A 22,667-nucleotide genomic window follows, 5' to 3' on the forward strand; every position below is an offset into this window, starting at 1 on the left:
CAGTGGATTGAACCAGGTACAAGCCTCCATGTTTCTCAGTATTGAAGTATCTAATGGAGATGGTTTCCGAGGTTGTAGAAGGATTTGAGAAGAAAAAAAAAGAGGCTTCCAATTTAGTGGGCAGACTAATTGAATGCATGAATTAGATTTCTTTTCGAAATAATAGATGTCATAATAAAAAGCACTTGGACATCGAGATATTTCTTTGCTGAATAACTAATCATTGTACTACATCATCGTACCTATAATACTATATTGCTCAAAAGCTACATTTAAACGTATATGGCTGGTGGTTAATTACAGGCAGGTTTCGTTTGGTGGCTCCGCTTTGTGCCTAACTGAGCGTACTCTAAACAGTGACGATGCAACAACTGCCGGAATCACCCTTTGAGTCACCAAACCTTCATCATACATGGTAATTATGCTTGGCTTATAGTTTCAGTTGGGCATCAAGTCTAGCCAGCTCTTCAACTTCAAGAGAGGATCTAACCTCCCAACAATGCCAACCATGTTACTCGCGGACCACATACCATTGCTTGCCTACTACTAGATCCTGTGTAGGTCACCGGGAGGTGGGTAGGTAGGTACCTATGTGGAAGTGATCGGGTCAGACGTACCTTCTGTGCCTGATTGATTGCAGTGGCCTGATGCTTGCCCCGCACTTTTTTCAACGGCTTGCCCCAGGGCAGGTCCTAGCCAGGCCCGACATCTTGGGAAGACGATTCATGAATTCTTTTTATTCTTATTTTATTTGGAGTAAAGAATTGAGCCAAGAAAAGGGAAAAAGCGCCCAGGGTCAACCACACACACACACACACACACACTCTCTCTCTCTCTCTCTCTCTCACTCACACTCAGATGGTCAGATCCCATCGCTTTCATCTTCCGCCTCCGCAGTCGATGATTCTTGTTGATATGTATTCCGTTTTGAGACTCTTGCATCTCGCTCGCAAGACAGCTCCCGAGAAGATGGGCCAGTCTCGCCCATGCCTTTGCGACTGGGCCCCCTCCAGCACAGCTCCGATGCAGGCTTCGCATGCTGTTCCCAAAGGTCCTTTTGAGACGGGCAGTCTCGGGTGCTCACTTGCGCGCCGGTGCAGCCAACGAGCAGACGACCCTGAGCCAAAAGAACTTGAACCCGACGCCGCCGTGCCAGGGCTGAACCGACACGCGACATGCGCAAAGTCTGTCTGGGTTCGGGATATTATTTTCTTCAGCTTACCACGTCAAAGTACTACCATGGCAAGCCATTATCAGAAGACGGAGGAAAACAGGGGCCTGGCCCATGTCTGCTTGTGTGTCCATGGACTCGAATTGGGGTAGGTGTGTGCAGGTCAGGTAGGTAGGTACAGTAGGTATATCTTCCGTTTCTGTGTGCTACTAAATGTACTATCTGGAGGTTGCGCTCGGGACCGCGCTCAGATCCCAGGTATCTATCTGCTTATTTATTACTTCCTCGTTGTGGCCGTTCCGTCCGTAGGATCAATGGAGACACTGCATATCTACTCAGATACAGCTTCTCAGGTAAGTGAGTGCTATCGACCCGGTATCGTGCTAGCAAGCAGGCAACCAAGGCAACCTAAATAACACAAGCAGCGGTGAGCTATCATAAAATATCATATAACACAGGTACGTAGCTATGTATGCAGGCGACATAGGCCGTCTTCTTTCATGTCCATATTTTCTTCCTTACCCGTTACGCCCGTATGTTACACAGATCCTTCAACAGCTTTGCCTACCACGAGTGGACTCAAGGTATCCTTCTCGTTTTTTTCCCGCCAGAAACAAACAACAGTAATACACATTGTGGTAGCGTGGCTCTCCAGGCTGAGATTCATGCCTGTGGAGCGACCAGGCGTTATGTGCCAAAGCAGCATGGGGGGATATCAGATCATCTTCTTGTTTCGCGCAATCCTTCCAAAACTAGCGCCCGGCTCCGTGGCTGGGGTCTGGGCTTACCTACCTACCGTGCCTCCATAATTTACATTGCCTACGTCCCAGTGGATGACGATGTGGATTGTGATGTACGTTTGGTTACAAGGGGATGGATTCACCCGCATCCATCTTTTTTGTTTTTGTCTTGCCTTCTCCCCATGTCAGTATACCTAGGTATGTATCACGGGCCATGGCCGCGAATGAAAACAGTACTTTGGAGATCCGCTTACCAAGCCGTCAAAAGCACAGAGCAGGCGATGAATGCCTCATGCGTGGTACTATGTAGTACTACTGCCTGGGCTGCAGTGCTTACATACATCAGCACTGCACCCATTTCTATACTGCTACATTAGAACCCGCCCGCGGCCCGGAGAATACGACTCCGCAGCTGGGAATGTGTATACACAGTACAGCAGCTATTGTGTCGGATAGCAATCAATATCGGACGTGACATATACTACGACCTCATATATACTACAGGTGGGCAGTATAGTAGCTCCCACCCACACTCGCTAACGACTAGTCAACTAGTGTGCCAAGTCAGCCCAGAAGCTGAAGTGTTTCGCTCTCTGAAAAGGTTCACCTTTCCTGCACAAGCGCTGTAGCATCGCGGCTTTGCCTTTTCCCTCCCCCCTCTCGCACCACCCCCAATGGAGCAGCATCACTCCACCGTCAGCAATAGCAAGTACGAAGCGATGTCCATTTTCTTCGCCCTGCAGCGCCCTTGCAAAGTCTCGTCGGCCGCGGCCGGGGGGGGGGCGGCGAAGAAGGGGGGAACACAATGCGTGTAAGCCAGGATATTGGCCATATTCGCGACCGACCACATAAACACACAAGTGTCTACATACTACTACTTGCCTAGTGTCTGTACATACTAACCTTAGTAGAGAACCAAAGAGAAGGGCGGGAACGGTGTCTCCACGCCTTTCAGCTCGCTCCAGTTCTATCTGGATCCATTGCCCTGCTGCATCAAGAAAATGGAGCAAGCTTGCATGGTGCGAGACGGCCACTAATCGTCGTCGTGCTACCTTAAGCCTACCTACCGTGCCCTGTCCTGCACCGTCCGTCCCTCCCTTGACCACGGTCCGACGCGAGTGCAGCTACCACTCTGCATATGTTAGATAGCACGTACCTACACTACCTCTGACCTAGTGTACGACGTGCGTACGATCGTCCAAAAGTCACCATCCAGAGGGAATTGTCAGCGCGCATGTATCCCCCATCCTTGCAATGAATGCATTGATGCGCGGGTCGACGGGTTGGAACACGCTCACTACTGTGTCCTGTGTTGCTGTTGTTGCTGTTGTTGCAGCTAGCATCGGCTAATGTAGGTATGTACTAGTATGTAGTCACAGTCTCCCTCTGCCGCCTCTCTCTCTCTCTCTTGTGTCTTTCTGACGACTGAATTCACTCACTGCACTGGGGGTATCTTACTCTCGCATTTTTCTCCACAACGGGCTCGTTTACGATTCTGCATTAATGAGCGCCTGCTGCATCTGCGGCTATCGACTCCCGCTGCTACTGCATGGTACATCTGTGACGATCAGCCTTGCTTGATACCAGGGGTCTGCACGTCACCCAAAGGTCTTACTACAGAGTATTGCACTCACTTCTGCGAGAACCAGAAGAAAAAGAAGAAGAAAAAGAGTTTTCTTGTGGCATGCACAATGTAGTAAATGCGTGTGCCTTGGACTGCATTGAGCTACTGAGCAAGGTGGTAGTAGTGACACGCGCAGCACCAGGTTGCTCACAAGCGGTGTAAGAAACGGTCATGTTACTCTACAAAGCAGTGAAGTTACACTTTGGGTCACGATTTCACCATCTGGTCACATGATCTCCGTATGGGTCCCCGCCGAGCTGCAGCTCAAACTCAATTAGGTTCCGTTTTGAAGCTGCTCAATTCTCAGCAAACAAAGTAACCGAGAAGTCCCCGCGCACGTATATGGTGAATGAAAGTGTACGAGAACTGTACGAAAAGTCTCCGAACTGAGCTAATATAGTCCCAGAATATCCGATTCCTGGTCTACTACAATCTTGTGGCAGTATTACAGCTCAACCGTCTGATAGTATCAATTGGCAAGCTCAGTCCGACGGTGTGATTTCGGATTGGCCGGCATCACTGATTATTCACCGCTGCTCAATCATGGCCAGTACCGTAGAACAAAACAAGGCTCATTTCAAGTAAGTTGTTACCTCCTCCACCCGTTTTACCTATGCCGAATCATCTTGCTACGTAAAAGTACCGGCCGCGTCGCACGTTGGTCTGTCTTGCCAAGTACCCAATGCGTATATAATTGCCAGGTTGAAGGAGTTGGGTTGCACCAGCACAATTCTATCGCTACTTGCACCCCCTGGTCCGGTATCCTTGTCGGGCAAAACGCAGCTAGCTGACGGCAACGGCAGCAATGTTGCAGCACAATACGACACCAAGTTCGAGAAGAGTCTCCAACAACTCACGGAAGCGATCCAGTCTAGACTAGACTTTATCGGCGTGGACTGGGCAGACGACGACGACGACGACGATTATGGTCTTGATGACGACGACGAACACGATGACAAGGACGGCAGTGATGAGAAGAGGGCCGAGGAAGATACTCTGACCCCAAACAGTGCCAGGCAAGTGAGACTGCTAGATTATGCTTGCGGAACTGGCATGATATCTCGGGTAAGTCGAAAGCACATGCGCCTTCAAGTCCCGATGACTGCCAGACTAATATGCCGACTTGCAGGCACTGGGTCCTTATACAACGCAGTGTATAGGCATTGACATATCAGAGAATATGGTTGGGGCGTACAATGCCCGAGCTGAAAATCAGGTGCGTATCATTCTTGTTTTGGGTATTTTGGTGCCAACATGGTCACACCAATTCTCACATGTCTATATCCTACTTGGCAATGCCGATCTTCAAGATGGCAGGAAGCTGTGCAAAGGCGGGACAGGTCGCTGACTAAACTGCCCAGGGACTAACAAAGGAGGACATGTTTGCTGTCGTTGGCAACTTGGCCGCGCCTGATGATCCAGAGCCCGCGGCCCTGTCTGGCCCCGAATTCTTCAACTTTGACCTGGCGGCAGTAGGCGGGGGATTCCACCACTTTGATGATCCCGGGTTTACGGCGGCGCGCCTAGTTGAGCGCCTCAAGCCCGGTGGCGTGCTCTTCATCTGGGACTTTCTGACCCACGAGCAGGACCATGACCACGCGACCCACGGGGTTATCCATCACGGCTTCTCCCAGGAGCAGGTCCGTCACATCTTCGAAGAGGCCGGCGCGGGCGAAAACTTTGCCCTTGACGACCTTGGCAGCGGCGTTGTGTTTCCCCACGGCCACGGTCACGACGGGCAGCCGCTTAAGCGCCGAGCCTTTGTCGCTCGAGGGGAGAAGAAGAAGAAGAATGAGAATGCCTAGGCGGGCCCAGAACGTGATGAAGAGGGGAAGCGGATGGAGGGGGGCTTGCTTGGTGTCTTCCGTCACCCGCGTTCGAGTCGGATTAAGTACCGTACAAGTGAGGGTTACGGAGCAGCCCAGTCGAAATAGAAATTAGTGACGACTGATCCGACATGAGCAAGCATATTGCTAAAGGGTTGCCTTTGCTGATTATTCCCTTGAAATAAGCAAGCATGATTCCGAAATATCTGGGAATATTTCATATAATGTCTCTTGTAATTCCACTGGTCTTGTGCCCAGCCCCTTGTTGCAAAACATGGCAAACAAATCGTTCTTGTCTAAGCATCATCGATGTGCATCGGGACTTGAGCAGCAAGGGTCCTTTTTCCTTGCTTAGCGGCCGATCACTGGTCATTGTGCCCAACGCGACAAGCCCGCGGAATGCTTCCCAACGGCCAGCCGGGGAGGGGGGCAAAGCTAGTGAGTGATACTTACAGATCTGAGACGTCGGCAGATGCTTTTTTTCTTCAAATTGTGGAGGAGGTTGCATAGAGCGCACCGAGACAAGAGAAAGAAAACCAACAAAAGACAGAGCCAAATGCAATAACCCAGGCAGTGTGAAGGAAAAGAAATACTCCAAATTGATGCTGAGAAAAATGTTCAAGTACTTCAATGTACGAAGTGGGAGTTATAGGCCCTGGTTGATGGGAGACTAGACTGATTGCTGAGAGACATACATTTCACATGCTGCAAGGACATGAATCGCGGGCATGACAATGTCGTACATAAAAGCAATTTATATAGAGTCTCGAGCATCCAGTTATCTGACACCCGCGGATTGGATCTCTGCTTTTCTTATCTGTGCAAAACGCCAGAACGGACGGGATCAAAACTATGTGAGTTTATATGTATCGCCGGGAGCAGCCAGACTGTCCCCCAGAAAGACGAAAGCATGCCACTTTTCTTCCTTCGCTTAAGGATGATACAAGTTTTTTGGGGGCATTTGTACTATACTGTACATCAGACCGCGAGATCCGTCCATGGGGCATCTGTATCAAACAATACATCTCCCAAAGCATCATGTTACATTCGATCGCCATGCACAGAAATGATTCGTTTCTGGGCTTCTTCAAATCGCCAAGACGGATGTCATGCTGGGTGACATGTCGGGGAGAGCGGATGAGGGGAGTGGGAAAGCGAGAGAAGAATAAGAAAGAATACACACAAGAAGATAGGGAAACAAGTCCCGAAGGCGTGACTGATTGGACAATCGCGTACAAAGTCCCAGCAGCGCATATTTCTACTCACCTGTGAGTAAACTTTTTTTTTTTCAACTAAACTACCTACCTAACCCGCCCCCAAGCCCCTCCCCTTCCAGCCCGCCGCAAATTGTGGCTTGTTTTCTTACCGTGGCTACTTGCTTGCTTGCTGCGCGCGTTTTCCCACGATCGCTAGCTTGGCATGGTACATCGTATATATACCTTATGTAACATGGCATGGGCATGGGCATGGGCATGGGCATGGCATGGCAAGCAAAAGCAAAAGCAAAAGCGAGCGCCCTGGTATCTAAAAGAACAAGGGAGGACCTAGACAACCAGCCGGATAGATAGGGTTCGAGACAGGTTGTTGTTGTTTTTTTTTGGTCTCCCAGCTCTTCCCCTTCAAGGCACAATTATAAGGGATACAAGACATCAAGTATAGACAGGTTCCTGGCTAGTCTCACGATCCTAGGCAAGTATACCCTTTTTTTTTTTTTTTCAAATGTCTTCTCTTTTGCTCTTCATTTATTTCCCTACATGTACTGAGTCATACATACATCCATTCATCTTGGGACATAAACAAGTCTATGACCCCAATGCAAGAACCCATGTTTCCGGAAACCCGCCCGGGAACCCGGAAGCAGCGGTGATCTCTTTGCTTGCTTTTCAATCCAGCTTCTAGCCCCCCTTCATAATTGTATCGTAGGTTTTTTTTTTTTTTTTTTTTTTTGGCTTTGCCGCTCGGATAATGGTATAAAGTTATGGACCAAAATTTATTCAAACACAGTATAAATATGCTATTGCCATGTTGAATTTATTTTTTGTGGATTACCCCCCTTACGGCCCTCTTATGGCCCATGTTTTGTATACCAAGCATAACGGGTGGCTTGATGTTGTCCTTGCCTTTTTTTTCTTTCTTTTTTTTGCTCTTCTTTCTCCCTTCACCTCCTTTCCTTCTCCATTTGGAGTCTGTTTGTCCCCTCTGGGAGATTCCCTGATAAAGTTTTGAATTGGAACCCGGAACCACGAAAGGGCCCTTGTGCTATGTAGCACTTTGAAGAGGGGAAGGGCGAGGGACAAAGTAAAGAGAGTTTGAACTTGCCTATCATGGGTTACAACGCCCGCGTGAACCGCGCTTAGCAAGTCCACCCCCGAGAGCCGGAGGATATCGGAGGTTCCTCATCTTGGGAAGAGGGCCCCGTCCTAAGGTTTTTTTTTTTCCCTCCTTTCTTACGGTAGCGAAGAGGGAAAAATGTATAATTGTCACGTTTTATATGAAGTGACTAAAAGTTTGGAATTTCGTGAGCCTTGAAAACGCACGTATCATGGGCATCGGGCCACGAGCTCTGGAAATGGGCGTCGGGCACCCGACCTCTCATAGGTGTGTGCTCATCTCTGTTGGGCAGGTGCCTGACCACCTACGCAGCAATAAGAGCGGGAATCATGCCATCATATCAGACGAAAATGTCAAGAAACTCATATTTCAAAGCATCTTCGGACCAGAGTGTCAAAGTCATACCGCAGAGGCAATTGGTATCATTATTTGAGCAGCAAAAGTGATCAAAGCTTTACACGAGGTCAAAGACACGTTTTAAAGTGCTCTGAGCTGTGAAAGTGCTGGGATTGATACCAGAGGATACTACCTGCATGACCTTTGGTCCGTAGCATGATCTTAACCCGAACGAAGCTTTATAACCCTAGGATTGAGCAAGACAAGTCGTTGCCCCAAGTAATTTATTAGATCGTCATAGTTTGAAATTGGTTGGTATATGCTCTCTGGTGGGTTTATTTAGTGGTCCTCGAGTTACTGGCGTTAATAATGATTGGACAGCTGGGGTGGAGTAGATTTAAGTAAAGTATGATATAGTGTAATATTTGTTTTAATTAATAGTATATAAATAAATAAAGGTTGGTCATCGAGCCTCCCTTTTCACCGGAATTGCTGCTTTCCATGGTAAAATATACAGAAAATGATTAATTACACGCACTGCTCTAAAGTTTTATATATATAAGCCGTAGGTGGGTATTAGTTCGTAAGAATAATGTTCGCCCAAGCTCATACCAAGGGCAAGTTGTGAACGAGGTAACTTACACAAGAGTCAAGTTAAGCCTGTCGAGGTAAAACAAAAAGAACAGATGTGCTAAAAAGACCCTTGATATACTCAGAGCGAGACTCCACGGGATGTGGTACTTACGGTAATGAGATAATATCCAATTTATAAACTGGCCAAATTTCTTCCTAGGATTCTGCAATGATTTCTAGCTGAGTGCTAGGCAAATACGAGGGCAGCGACCATAAATTTCTGTGGAAAAGCATCTCGAGGCTAGTATAAGGTGCGAGACCATAGAGGTAGGTCATTTAGAGGAAGTAAAAGTCGTAACAAGGTCTCCGTTGGTGAACCGATTGTTTGATCATTTTGTTCACTTTCAAGAGCGGTTCATGTTCGGTATGAGGAATCAACGTCTAGCAAAAATATCTATTCTGTCTGTGCCCCTTGTATAATCAACACCTGTCAGCAGTTTTGACGCTTGTTGGGGACAACAAAGAACAACGAGAACAATACAGAAACATGGCCAACGGCCCCAGAAACGTTTATGGATGATACTTGGATGGCATGGGCCTCGACACTACAATATAAATCGGACGCCCGAATTATAGAAATACTTGCCGGCTTGGATGGAAAGATGGAAGGCTATAAACGCCTATTTAAGAAGTCAGGATGTGAATATTACGTGGAACTCTTTTCTCACAAGTCCTCAAGCATTGTGTCTTGCCCGTTTTGGCACACATACCATCAATTCTCGAGTTTGACGTACCGAAATGAATTGTTTATAATTTCACGCATGATCATTCCAACTCAGGAAGTCTGTGCACGGTTGAAAAAGGTTGTAATTTTGCAGATACTGGGATATCTCAATATGTCAAATACGCCCAAGTAGGCGAACAACTCGAAACACCACCAACAACCACAGTACATGTTTTAATCGCTCAAAATTAAGTTCATGGCAAAGCCTAGAAAGGACAATGTCCACCCTCCACACCATTCCCGCCCAAACTTGATGAGCACAGCTCACACTTGAATATCGCCTTGCGGGATTTCGATACTCGCTGAGCATACAGCGTCACCTAGTATCTATAGACGGGGTCTTTGCTCCTCTGAGGCGACACGTCATAAATCCCCTCCTCCCCCTCGGTACTGTCTACGCGTGACAGTTTTGCCGTGCCAGAAGAGTGTCCGCCACCAGCTGTGGCACCATGCATGGCCTCTTTTCCTATGGCACTCTCTTGTCGTCCCAGATAGCTCTGTGTGGTAGTGAAACCGGGATTGAATGGTTCGTACGCAAGCCTTGGCTCGTCGTCCAAATATCTCGACCCACCAGCCCCCGAGCCCCCAGCATGAGCCCCTGACCTCTCGGGTACAGGGTCTCTAAAGGGGTCATCTTCAGCGGGTGGTGTGTGCGACCTTGAAGCCGACGCCGAGGCTGAGGCAACACTATCGTAATCTACTTCCTTCCCCTTTCCTTTTCTCTTGGGTGGAGGCATCGAAGGTGCTTCATACTCGTCAGAGTCATCCATGGTAGGATGGGGCGAAGGGCGCCTCGAAGATCCAGCACCATTAGATACGGGAGCGGTCATGTGGTCAGGCGCAAGCGCGGGTATGGCATTAGGCTCATTTGCTGCGCCAATACCGGCCTGCTTCCTGGCTTGCAGCATGGCCCGCTGGTGCAAGCTGAGCGCTGCTTGTAAGTGTTCATTCGTATCGATCAAGCTCTCCATGGTATCGTTATCCGGCGCAGGATTCTCAGCCGTCATGTAGCCTTGTATGCTTCTACTGGCACTTGTGCAGCGGTCTGCAAACTCCTTCATAAAGTCATTGTTGAGAACCTCGCTCGTCGGCGTGTTTGTGACGACTTCTTGCAGTAGCTTCGCCGACGTCCTGGCTTCCTCCAAGCGACTTGCCAGTTCGACGGGATCGGGTAGGCGGCTGTTGGTGTGATTGCGTGAAAAGTAGTTTTGGGAGTGAAAGTTGTCTGCCTGAGGGTTGACCGGCGGTGGGCCACTATACGTTTGAGGCGGAGGCTGAGGTTGTCGCCCCTTGTAGAAGTGTTAGCAGCGGTGGTGGCAAGGACACCAGAGGTCCAATGCGGCGCAGAACTCACCCCATGTTTTTGTGCCCTCTCTTTCTCCTTCCTCCACATCTCCAGGAGCAGCGCCAATCCTTCGTCATATGACTTGTGGTTCTCGTACGAGTTCAATGTCTCCATGAGCATTTGCAGGACGCTCAGATCGGGGGCGCTCCTCAATACCTCCTTTGTCGTGTCCACAAACTTTTGGTCCATGTTCCTTGTGAAAGTCGGGCCCGGGTTGTCGGCAAGGATGCGCATCAGCATAATGGCATTGTACTGGTACGACGGCTTGGACCAGTAGTCCCTCTTCAGATACTTTCTGATAAGTTTTGCGCATTCGGCAGCAGCTTGCGGCGAAGACTCGGCTGCATCAACAATAGAGGGCAGATAGGTGACCTCATCGCCCGTCCCGTTTGAACCGCCCGATTCGCAGAATGCTTTCTGTTGGCAGTCTTGATTAGCCTTGGCTCATGCTGTGTCGAGTGACGTCTGTGATGGCATTTGGAGAGCTATGCTTGGACATACCACACATTGCACCGCAATGCCCTCGGGACTGTCTTTCTGTGGTTCTGAATCGTTGCCTAGATAGCGAAAGAGGCGCCAGTCAGTCAAACATGCGGCGAGCGTCTTGCGAACGAATCAAGTATTCAACTGGGTCGTCTTACCGCTTGTTCCCTTGCGCCGGATGGTGTCAAACACCTTGTTCATTTTAAGCGACTTCATGACGCCTAAAGTTGCAGATCGGATCGTCCTCGGGAAGGAAAAGCGATTGTGGTTGCAGAGGTTTGTGTCTGTTTTATTCGGCGGGTTCCTTTGTAAATGAAGCAGGGGCTCGCAGCTCCTTCGGGAGCCTAGCGTCGAGTTGGGAGCAAAGCCAGGCACGGGCGGGATTTTGAGCTGTAGTAATTCAGGGTCGAATGGGGATATATCCAGCTATGTAGCAGCCAAGGTTCGAAAGAGCAGATGGCTGGCGCAAGGTCTTCGATCGTGTGAAAGGGACAAATGGTTATGCGAGGCAAACAAGAGACGAGAAACACAAAAGGTGTTTGACGTTTCGGCGGACTTGCGAATTGGCGCGACGTCAACTGAAATGGAGTTTCTGATACATGTCTATCTCTGGAGCACGCTACCTACATTACCCAGTCCGTTGCTACCAACATGACCCTAGCACCTACAGGGACTACATTGGGGAGGGGTCCGCGTCTAGGGTCTGCTGATCAGCGTTAGATCGCCCCTAGTTTGGCAGTGGCAGGGCCACTTTAATACTCTTAGCTAGGCAGCCAGGGCCTAGCTCAGGTTGCTGGCTGGTTTGCTCCGTTTTGGTTCCTCGGGAACCGTTTATACACCAAAAAATGTTATACCGTTTCCTTGGACCAAGACTGTTTTGATATATATGCGTGGGTATGACTGACTACCTCTATAGTTCAGGCCGATAGACGAACTGGCGATGGTACTGATCTCATCGTAGGTTAATAAAGTAAAGGAAACAATAAACTCACTTGAACCAAACGCCTTCAAATATATTCATATTATCAACGGACGACAAAAGAGGAATAGCTTTTAGTATAGCTTTTTTGAGATCGCATACGCCTACGCGATATACACAATTTGTTCTCGCGCCTCGGTGTCTACCATGGTAAGATTCCGCGCCCAAACGACCTCTGTCCGAAGCATGTATATCGTCCCATCATCATCTTCTTCATGTCCGTAGCTGTGCACAAAAATCCAATCAGAATGTCTACTGAAGCCTGCGTCGTCAGTGTCAGATGGAGGCAATATTCCGTAGACCTCAGCATATCTTGCCTCAGGGGACAAACACGGCACTTGCGCCGGCCTGATCTTTTATCCAGCAATTCGCGAAACTCTCTCCCGCTATAGAAGAAGAAATAAGTGTTCAATAGTTGTGTAAGGTGTCAATCAGAAGTCACTGGTCTTTGTCACCCGATATCTTGGATTTTATCCTTGCCTGTTGTACTCGAATGCATATCTTCGGCATCAACTTGATCAGGCATAGAATATCGCACTGACAATCGGACTGTGCTATGAATATCTGCCATGAAGACGATATTCTATAGTATCATCGAAAATCGCAGGAGAGAACCCATAGTAAACGGATGCAAGAGTTGCCAGGGGACAGCCGAGGGATTATTGCAGGTAGTGGCTTGTCATATGAGCCGCAGTTCAGACACAGATTAACTCTGGGACGATTGACAATTTGAGAAGCACGGCATAATGGGCCATGCCATTGGATGGTTTGGCTATGCAGTCAACGTAATCTGAAAGATGATGGTGATAGTCTGAGTTCTATAGTGGAATCCTTGGCCGTGGTTGAAGCAAATGTTGATTTGCCCACAAGCAGGCCGGAGAAGAAGAAGAAGAGAAAGAATCAAACACGACAGGCAAATCTGTCACGGGTAAAAGGGAAGGTAGATATTCTATAGTTGCGTTAACGCGATTGCGTCAAAGGGCAGCGCCAAGTTTCCAAGGTCTTGCTATTGGTGCCAACTCACGGAAGAGGAACCACTCCATGTGTTGTCTGTATATAAGGTGGATCTAGGTTTACCGTTTGAAACGCTATGCATCAAGTATAATAATAGATGCGGAGTGTACCGTAACAACACGTCCAAGAAACCCACCAATTCCGTCACATGTGGGTCTACGGCGTTTAGGCAGCCCAAATTTCTGCTGCGCCGCAGCCAATGTTGACAAACGACCATGTCCACGAGAGTAATCTAATGAAATGGGCATACGTCTTCTTGGGTGGCTTATGGTGTTGCTGCACGTACGCAACACGACGGGATAGATGGTTCTATATACGGCAACATGCTGATCTGACGATCACTGACTGCACGCTCAACCTACAAGGCATGTATGTCCACGTTGTAAGCACCTAATTGTGTGTAGAGAGATAGGTATTATAGACGCATGTTGTGCTATTCTCACACTCTGGTGAACTTTTACTTCAGATCACAACGTCGAAATTGAGTCAGGCCCCTCAAATGATGAGAATATGTGCGAGGGATTTCATGGGTCGGTTTTTTTTTTTTTTTTTTTTCCATCTTTGAATTCGAGGCTGGACCCAATCGCCCGCAAAGTCAGACAACGAAAAAGGCTCGAAACTATACACGTACAAGTGGTGGCAAAGACGCCAAGATGTGCTCAACTTTGCACAGCCTCAACCGTCCACGCAATTTCAAAAGTTTGTGTGTGTGTGTATTGCGATTAGGTTTCCTTGACTCTTTCTGTTGCTCAATGTCAGCCGCATCACATTTTTCTTGGGCGCAATATTTACAGTTATTGGCAATGCAATACTACCCTATCTTTTGGGGGCGGGTTGAAAGGAATGATCTGACCTGGTCAGAGGGAGCCAACGGTGATTTGCTGCCCCCACTCTCTGCCTTGCCTTTGAGTTATGCTCTAGAGTACACAAATTGCGAATATAGTTTTGCAGCAGAAAAGAGTCCCTGAAACACGTTTAAATCCTTTTCACGCAGTTTTCACTGATTAAGTATTTAACTAGTACAATTGATACTTAGGGTTTTGAATACATGCTTGGAGCCTCAGCCATATTGCCTGGATACTTGATATTAGCTTCCAATAATCATCATTATCATGACCATCCTGGCTGTCTATTTGAAATGGTATACTGCTAGTTCATTGCCGGTACACGGTCCTTGACGCGCAAGAACATCCAAAGCAGAAGTAAATCATACGAGATTTTCAGCAGACCGGCGCCGCCAAAGAGAACCACCCACCACTTGTGATCAGCCAGAACACCAGCCAGGCCAATACCGCCCGACTGAGCCAGGGTCTTGACCACATTGACAAACCCCATGATGGCGGTACGCTCATCCGGCAAGACGGCGGCAGCGAGAAACGCTTGTCGGGGTGCCTGATCCATGCTCTGGGTACACGCCCTCAGCGTCAAAAAGGTCATGGCAATCCAGGTGCCCGCGCCCGAGGCCGGCGGAATGGCCATGACGGCCAAAAAGACGGCCGACGGAAGATGCGTAAACGTCATGGTCTTGAGCGGCCCCAGGCGTTTGGCCAGGGGCACCGCAAAGAGGTTGGACAGTGTGGCGCAAATGTTTGTAATCATGAACAGCACACCGAGCGTAGCTGGGCGGAGAGAGTGGACCGTGGTGAAGAAGTAGGTGATCCATGAAGACGTTGCCATACCAGAGGCAAACGAGTCCATGAAGAAGAGGAATACCAGCCGGAAAAGTATCGCCCTGGATGCCGGTGATATGGAAGGAAGCAAAGACCGAAGCCGACCCGATAACGAAGTCCGTTGTTTCTGTGGCACGCGTGCGTTTGGCCGGACTTCAGGACGGTTGGCACTATTGGACTCGTCGTCGTTGTCGGAATCATCCTCACCGGACAAGAGGCCCTGCTCAAGCTCGAGTTCAGATTCGGGCTCGGGAACCTTGACTGGTTCGACCTCGACTCTTTTGCTCAGGAGCATTGTCGAGAATAACTTGATGCCACCCGCAACGGCGTATTCGTAGAAAATAATACGGTACGCAAAGATCTTGGTCGAACCAAGGACATTCTCGAGCACATGCACTGTCAAACCAGACGAGACTGCCCCGAGGGCGGCGCCAGCCGTGCCAATCAGTATGTTCCAGGCAAATATGTCGCTATGCTTTGACTTGTCCGTCAGGTGAGCGAGAACGGATTGCTCCACGGCTCTAAAGGGCCCAATCTCATTGCCGGTCGGGCTAATGACGCCAAAAATACTGGCAATGAGGAGAACAATGTAGTTGTCGACAGCGGCAAAGACCACACCACTTGCAATCATTAGCCCCGACCCAGCCAGCAGAATTCGGCGCCTTCCGACTTGATCAGTGATGGAGGTCAAGACCAAGCTCACGAGCACGTCGCCGAGAAGGGTCAGGGTCATGAACAGCCCGATTTGCGATTCGGTAAACGATTTTGACGAGAGAAAGTCAACCAAGACGAGAAAAGAGATGCCAAAGGCGTACATGCGCACAAATCTTTGGAGACATAGTAGCTTGGTATCCCGGCAGGAGTCCTTAAGCGTGATAAAGCCAACCTCGTCGGCTATGCGAAGAACCCGTCCCTTGATTCCAGAGGCCATGTTTTCGGAGGCTGAATCCGCACAGAAATATACTGTCGTCGCTAGAAATGGCAAAAAAGATCGTGGGGTTTGATGTTAATGAAAAGTTCGTGATTCCAGATATTCCCTCTACCCATGCCAAGTTTTTCTAGAAGTGCGGACAGCTCCACAGATCGAAGTGGGGGGTCAAAGGTGAGAGAGAAAAATCGGGGCGCAGATACAGTCAAGCTCATATCTCTACCAGTGAGGGCCGGCAGATACGGCACATGGCAGAAGCCCAATTTTTGGGTCCTGCTAGGCAGCAATTATGGAGGGATCAATCGCAGACGTTTATGAATTCATACCTACACCATCTTTTACATTTTTGACACGACAGATAATGTCAGTCTTGGGTAAAAAAGTTGCGTAACACCGACCCAACACCATTACTGTCTACCTAGGTAGGTACCTACGTATATTACTTGTTGCGACACTATAACAAAAAAGTCTATCAAGTCCCGCCTTGGGTAAGAATACACAGTCCTCTAATTCACCAATATCAATCCTACTCCCTTGTGATTAGACGTAGGAGTTGTCGTTTAATTTTTCTCTCCCTTTTCCAAAAAGATGCGCCAAGTTCGATCTCTTCTTTACCAACACCTCGAGGAACTGCTGCCGCCAATACAAGTATGCGAGCGAAAACAGGAGTGGAATTGAGACCACCCAAAACACCCATGCTCTCGATTTGCCAGGCAAGTAGTCATCGCTCATGGAGAGGATGCCCGCCATGGTCGACAGCGGTATAAAGAGCATGGTCAAGACGGTGATCTTGGACAGGCTCTGGGCGTTGGCGCCCGAGACCCGGGCCTCCTGGATCGTAATATATTGCATGAATGTCGTCGCCAGCGAATTCAATGACGCGTCCACGGCATGCGCAAGATCCATGACGGACAGCCATCCGTCAACCTCCCATTGCGGCGGCGGCGGCGGCGGCGGCGCTGCTGCTGCTCCTGTCCCGAAAGCGCTTGCTGAGCCCGGGGTGATTCCATGCTTCGCGATGATCCCCATTGAGACCATATTCTCCTCAAGCTCTCGGATGAAATATTTCAACGCTGTGCGGCTACCAGCGATGAAGTCAAAGTATTGATCGTCCCATCTCGAGAGTACACCCTCGGAGAAATTTGCGAGATAGTTTATTCGATGAGTTTGATTTGGCTTGACATTTGTATTTTGGAGGTGGAGAAGTAGCAGGTGCCGCCGCCGCAGGTAGCTGAGCTCTATACCGATCACGAGCTTGCGGGGCCACTCGACGGCTTTTCTAGGGTCGTCCAGCTCCCGAGTCGACCAGTTCCCGGGCGAGGCAAAGTTGTTTAGTGTATCGTCAAACACTGAAACAAACTGTGGTCTCTGGTGGCTGGCTGTCCATGCCGATATATCCTCGGGCAGCTGCCGCAAAGCATTCAGTTCCGGAAATAGATAATGTCTCGGCATGGAACTCTCGTCTCTCAGCTCACGTCGAACCGGTACGAGCTGCTTAGAAGTCAAGTGCTTCACGTGACTCCCCAGGGGCGGATCTACGAGCAGCACGGCAGCCCAGGCGCCGTCTGTTCCTACCGGCGAGCTCCAGAAAGAAAGAACGTGAACACTCCGCATCTCGTCGTAAAGAGGCCCGTTTGGGTTGTAAACATGAAGATACCGAAATACATTTGTATTATAAGTGTAGGTACTGGAGGCCTCGTGTGGCGGAACATTGACTTCGGCACGGTGCGAATCAGCGTAACGAAGACGAAATTGCGATGTCGTATAGCGTTCAAACGGGTTGCGATGATTGAACCCAGACGGCGAGGCTGGATCGTCATAATGGCCGGCAAAGAAGCTGGGCGGAATCCTGAGGTGGGAACCAAGAATCGAGATGTAGTTGCTGGAAAGATCTTCCAGGATGAAGAGACGTCGTAGAGGTCCATCTCCCGACCCGGGCTTTGGGGATGTGGGAGTTGTTAATAGAAAATGGCGTAGCTCGTCTGAGCTTAGGAATAAAGTACGTCTATCGCCAGACTTGTGGCTCAGATCCACTGCTGCACACCTTCCGTATTCCCGTTCAAGCGGCGACTGTCTTGAAAGAGCAGAGGCAAAATTGGGAAAGAAAGGTTGGATCTCATTCTGGATCAGGCCGAGGTAAGTCGCCTCGTTTTCATCAGCGATGTTGAAGGAATTGCAAGAGCCTGAGGTCTTGGGCAAAAGATCTCCGTCCGCGGTGACCATGATGGTGCTTGCTGAAAAGGCTGTGGCGTGGAATTATGGATCTGATACCCATCTAAGCAATAGCCATTGCATGAAATCACAAGCGAAGATTTATGATAATGCTAAGGCAAAGTATTCATTGCAGTAGTCGAGGGTGCAATGTTGGGGAATTTGCTCTCTTGAACTAATAAATCATATAACTAGAGGTCATTACGGGATGCCAGAATACTTTTATTTTTGTCAACTGCGGCCCCCACAACCACTAAGCAGGTCGTTATAGCCCAAGGGTCAGAATTCATCTTTGTGTAACCAACACGATTGGACTTCTGGCATCATTTGCCGGGCGGAAAGGACTAGATCAGCAGATTTTATTTAAAGCTGGAATATTTACAGCTTAGATTGCTCCGAAGAGCAGGTGCAATGGTGGAAGCGATAGGGTGCTATATATATAAGTACATATGCACCCAGATGAACACAGCCGCTCCAAAAGCGGGGACACACCTCCGTATCGAGGCATTGTCTCGAGCAATAAGGTGGTACTCCAGGGACATGGCTGCAACATGTTTCCGGAGCCTCATCTCCAAGGAACAATGAATATGGTCTGCGGTATTACATAATTGATTAGCCAAACGGTGGTCGCTGGAACTTTTGAGGGGTTCTAGTTCCTCTGGAATGGAGCAGGTCAGGCTGACACCAGCAGTGACTGTGTGGCTGTATAGCACCGCTACCAATTCGAAGGGCACAACTCATCATATTCTACTAATTACCTAGCTTTTCCACCTGACAGCAGTTCAACTAGCACATCGCAAGCTTTTCAGTCTTTCAAGAGCGATGCAAATTCATCAAGCGACTTATCTGCAGAGCAAGCAAAATTCCAGCTGGCATGATGTACTTATCTTCTCCACACTCAGTTATGCAGTCCAACAGTACTTGTACCGACAGCACAAGACTTTCGGGTGTCGTGAATACCGAGCCAATCAACAAATGTTCGTGATAACTTGACGCAGCCCTCGTCGGCAGTCCTCCAGAACACATCAGCCAACGTGACCAAGAGAATAAAAGTCACGACAAGCATGGTATAGATGCTCGAATCCCTTGACCACTCCAAGTCTCTCTCCAAAAAGTCCTTCAAGTGTCGTCCGGGCCATTGGAAAGCCGACCAGTGGAGAAGGTAAAAAGAGAAACTAATCTCTCCAAAGTACAGCATGGGCGTCGTTGACAGCAGGCGCTGCGCAGACGGCAGATTCTCGAGTGCGAACAGCAAGCCCGGGGCGGCGAAATAGCCCCAGAAGAGAGCAAAGGCCTCGTTACCTCCGCGCCACTTCTCTGGGACGAAACCGTTCATGGTCTTGTATGGTTCGACTCCGCCGTCGCCGTCTTCTGGCCAGCTAAGGACGAATATCGACACCAAAAAAAGAGTCACAGCCAGGGTGCACCGCAGTGATCTCGACACTCTCTTTGCTCTCATGAATGCAAAATCGTCGGTCAGTGGGTTGAACCGAAGCTCTGCTATAGCCATGCCCATCAAAAAGCAGTACATGTCGCCACGCATGTGATACAAAGCCCAGAAAGCCGTACTGACAATGACGACCTTCCGAGCCACGGTAGTCAGTCTTGCCGTGGCTATGCACATGAGAAAGACCATCATGGATCCGCGATACTCGGCGGGAAGCGTCCAGGTTTGGTCAAAGGACCGCGGGAAATATCTGTCCCAATCGTACGGATTCAGCAGAGGTATGGTCAAATTAAGATATCTCCGCATGTGCTCCAAGACGGTGGTGTCTTCTTCGACCCAGCTGTCTGGATACAGGCAGGTCAGTACGATCATGATAATCGTGGGTCCAAAGAGGCGAATTCCACGACGGAGAATCGAGGAAGACAAGCCCGTAATGAGCATTCCGTCCGACACCGACGAATGGTTCGTAATGTTGCGAAGAGGAGAATGCGCCAACACAAAGCCCGACAGGACGAAGAAGACGGCCACCATGCCCTTGCCTGCCCAGATGACACGGATGATAGGCAGCTGGGTAAAGTACCGATTGTTCTCGGCCGGCTCGGCGCCGTAGGCATGAAAGAAGAAAGTGTCGTGGAGGCCCACGGCATGGAACATGTAGACAATAATGCAGGCGAGGCCGCGAACCCCGTTTAGGTACGATGTCGATGTCTTTTTCGGCAGTCGTCGTTGCGTTTTCCCAAAGGCTGCTGCGATGAACCATGGCGATAGGGTCCAGAGCCACTCCAAGTGATGCTTGTAACGATGCCATTGTCTTTGCCATGCCTCAAACTTCTCATCCCTGAGAGCCTGGTTTCTCGGCCGCCCCGAGAATGGCTCGTCGAAAGCGATTTGTGAGTACTTGACGTCATTCTCTCGCAGTCGCAACCACAACTTCCCAAATATGTAGCCCAGCGAATGCTCCATTTTGATGTAATAATCAGGATTCAAGGATTTCAAAAGGGGTAGTAAGATTGACACAAGAACGATGGCTCTTTAATACAATGGTTTTGAATCCGAACGGGAAAACGCCAAGCTCCCTTGAGTGTTTAGCATCCCTACTTTGATAGGTCTCGACCCCCCGGAATGGCATCAATTGGCCAAGACACATAGGCACGCAATCCAGGGAGATGAACTGTTGCACTTCGGCCTACACGTGGCATGCAAGGGGGACAAGGGAGAGGTCGAACGGGACAGACCTGATTGATTAGTTCTTCTCGGCCAGTGAGCTTCAGAGCCGAGTAGTTGATTCGTAGTACCTTTTTCTGCGCAAAGGTAGAGACGCCTTGATGAGGTAGATTCTGTTGGAAGAACCGCTCTTTGGCGCACTATTATTGAATCAAGCTGCCTTGTCCAATTTGTTTGTGTTGAGGGTAGTCAGCAACCAGCTGGCGCCAGTAGTGTAGGATTCTCCTCCTCCCCTGTATGAACTTTTCCATTAGAGGAAGATTTTGGGCATGTCTTGATTCACTTCAATGCCGGTGCCCATGGAAATGACTTGGAAATTCGGTTTGTGGCGGTGTCGTCCCCTCAGACGGAAGTCACAATTATTTCCATTACAACGGCAATACCAAGGCCACTCTCGCCACTTGGCTAATATCCCTGATCCCCCCGCAAAGAGTTGGCATTCACGGGCATCATCGTTATTATCACGGAAAATTTGGCTACCTAGGATGTCTATGTCGCGAGAAGAATGCTCGATTGCAAATTAGCTCTCACCTGAATGCCCCTTAATAATTCTGTATGTCGAACAGCATATCAAGCTTTAGTTGACTGCAAGTGTCGTTTGATAGCTACACGAATATGATGAATGCATAGACTTGTCGTTTATTTCATGCAGTTTATGTACACATGTGGTTGGTAGAGCTTCGCGTGGCACTGCTAATACTAGTCTCACAGCCGATATTTGGATGGCTTTATTGGAACATCAAAACCATGAAGACCAGTGTTTTTGCCACTTCTCTAGATGTCTGTAGTCTGGTGACAGTAACATGATGGTTCGTCCGTAGTTTTTACCCCATTGGTCCTCCTGTCAAGCGTGTCACTGTTTTCGTACCACGTTCTCTAAAACCGGAGACTACGCGATAAATACTGACTGGTGCACACTGCAAACACCTTTGGTGAATGCGCAGTTTCTTGGCAACAAGACATGACCTGAAGAATACGTCTGTCAGCTTGCAGTCGAGAGACTCTACCCGTGCTCGAACATGTCTAGTTCTCGCGACGCCGCCAGCCCGATTGTTTCAAAAACAACGAGACACGGACGTTGATCATCAGAATGCAAGAATGCAATTTGGGCCAGTTTTCAGCATCGAACGTGGAATTCGAAAGATGGTCTCGGTAGTGGCAGCGATCGAAATTCTCATCTAGTATAAAGACTAGACTTCAAGATTGGGAGCTCGGCTATTATAATTATTATAGGGGATCCAGTGAAGCCAAAGTTTGTGGCAGACAATTTGTCGATATTGAACAACTTGACCCGGAGCGTCTGTCTCACAATCACTGTTCTCTATCGGCCATGTCCAACAGTACCCCCCAAATACCTTGCGCAATACTGCAAGTCAAGACTCTGGACCCGAGGTGCGTGGCGACCTGATGGCCACGCGTGAAATCTGGCCGGCTCGATTTCGGATTTCTCGCGGTCCAAAACACCCTAAAAGGGTCCAAGCCAGTAAGTGGCCGCTTTTCTCCCATGCCACCACGACAAATCGCCGCCACTCATCATTTAACCATGTACCTATGTTACTGCAACTGCAATCTTCGTGCTCACGATTGTTGCAAGATCTAAAATGGGTGATATATTCCTCTTTGTGAGGGGAGGTTCTTTTCATGCATCCAGTAAAGTCCAGCAGGCATACTTCAGGCACTGCATCCAGGGTTCGGACCTCTCTAATTCTCCTTTGATGGGGCCAGTCTGGAAAGGGGTCGCGTCGCGTTGCATCCCATACCATAATCATCCCACCAGTCTTGTCAGGGTGACCCTTGTGCCGCTGTATTTCGAGCCCGGCTGATCTGCGAGATCCGGAAACTGATTGCTTGACTCGCATCAGAGACGACTTGCCATGGTGAATTATCAGTACTACATGGTCGCGTGATCGTACGAATGCGTGAGAGGCGACTTGTAAGTCCAAGACTATCTATCGTCGACGGCTATGTGATGGCTCTGAAA

The 22,667-nt window shown here is 49.1% G+C and overlaps 5 protein-coding genes across 5 annotated transcripts; 1 reads left to right on the forward strand and 4 right to left on the reverse strand.

Moving 5' to 3' along the window:
* Positions 1 to 4,078: 4,078 nt before the first annotated feature.
* Positions 4,079 to 5,340, forward strand: PFICI_02808 (uncharacterized protein; the record flags this gene model as incomplete). The annotated part of the gene is made up of 4 exons (XM_007831389.1): positions 4,079 to 4,116; positions 4,237 to 4,600; positions 4,665 to 4,751; positions 4,897 to 5,340. 4 exons carry the CDS (start codon positions 4,079 to 4,081, stop codon positions 5,338 to 5,340), a joined length of 933 nt encoding a protein of 310 aa, XP_007829580.1.
* Positions 5,341 to 9,705: 4,365 nt separating this feature from the next.
* On the reverse strand, positions 9,706 to 11,414 carry PFICI_02809 (uncharacterized protein; the record flags this gene model as incomplete). The annotated part of the gene is made up of 4 exons (XM_007831390.1): positions 9,706 to 10,674; positions 10,740 to 11,147; positions 11,232 to 11,287; positions 11,372 to 11,414. The coding sequence occupies 4 exons, from the start codon at positions 11,412 to 11,414 to the stop codon at positions 9,706 to 9,708; spliced, it is 1,476 nt and encodes a 491-aa protein (XP_007829581.1).
* Positions 11,415 to 14,355: 2,941 nt separating this feature from the next.
* On the reverse strand, positions 14,356 to 15,807 carry PFICI_02810 (uncharacterized protein; the record flags this gene model as incomplete). The annotated part of the gene is made up of 1 exon (XM_007831391.1): positions 14,356 to 15,807. One exon carries the CDS (start codon positions 15,805 to 15,807, stop codon positions 14,356 to 14,358), a length of 1,452 nt encoding a protein of 483 aa, XP_007829582.1.
* A 537-nt stretch (positions 15,808 to 16,344) lies between these two features.
* On the reverse strand, positions 16,345 to 18,027 carry PFICI_02811 (uncharacterized protein; the record flags this gene model as incomplete). The annotated part of the gene is made up of 1 exon (XM_007831392.1): positions 16,345 to 18,027. One exon carries the CDS (start codon positions 18,025 to 18,027, stop codon positions 16,345 to 16,347), a length of 1,683 nt encoding a protein of 560 aa, XP_007829583.1.
* An 886-nt stretch (positions 18,028 to 18,913) lies between these two features.
* Positions 18,914 to 20,425, reverse strand: PFICI_02812 (uncharacterized protein; the record flags this gene model as incomplete). Its single annotated transcript, XM_007831393.1, has 1 exon — positions 18,914 to 20,425. One exon carries the CDS (start codon positions 20,423 to 20,425, stop codon positions 18,914 to 18,916), a length of 1,512 nt encoding a protein of 503 aa, XP_007829584.1.
* Positions 20,426 to 22,667: the final 2,242 nt, after the last annotated feature.

The sequence above is a fragment of the Pestalotiopsis fici genome (assembly GCF_000516985.1).
Source record: "Pestalotiopsis fici W106-1 unplaced genomic scaffold PFICI_Scf_2, whole genome shotgun sequence".
Lineage (NCBI taxonomy): Eukaryota > Fungi > Ascomycota > Sordariomycetes > Amphisphaeriales > Sporocadaceae > Pestalotiopsis > Pestalotiopsis fici.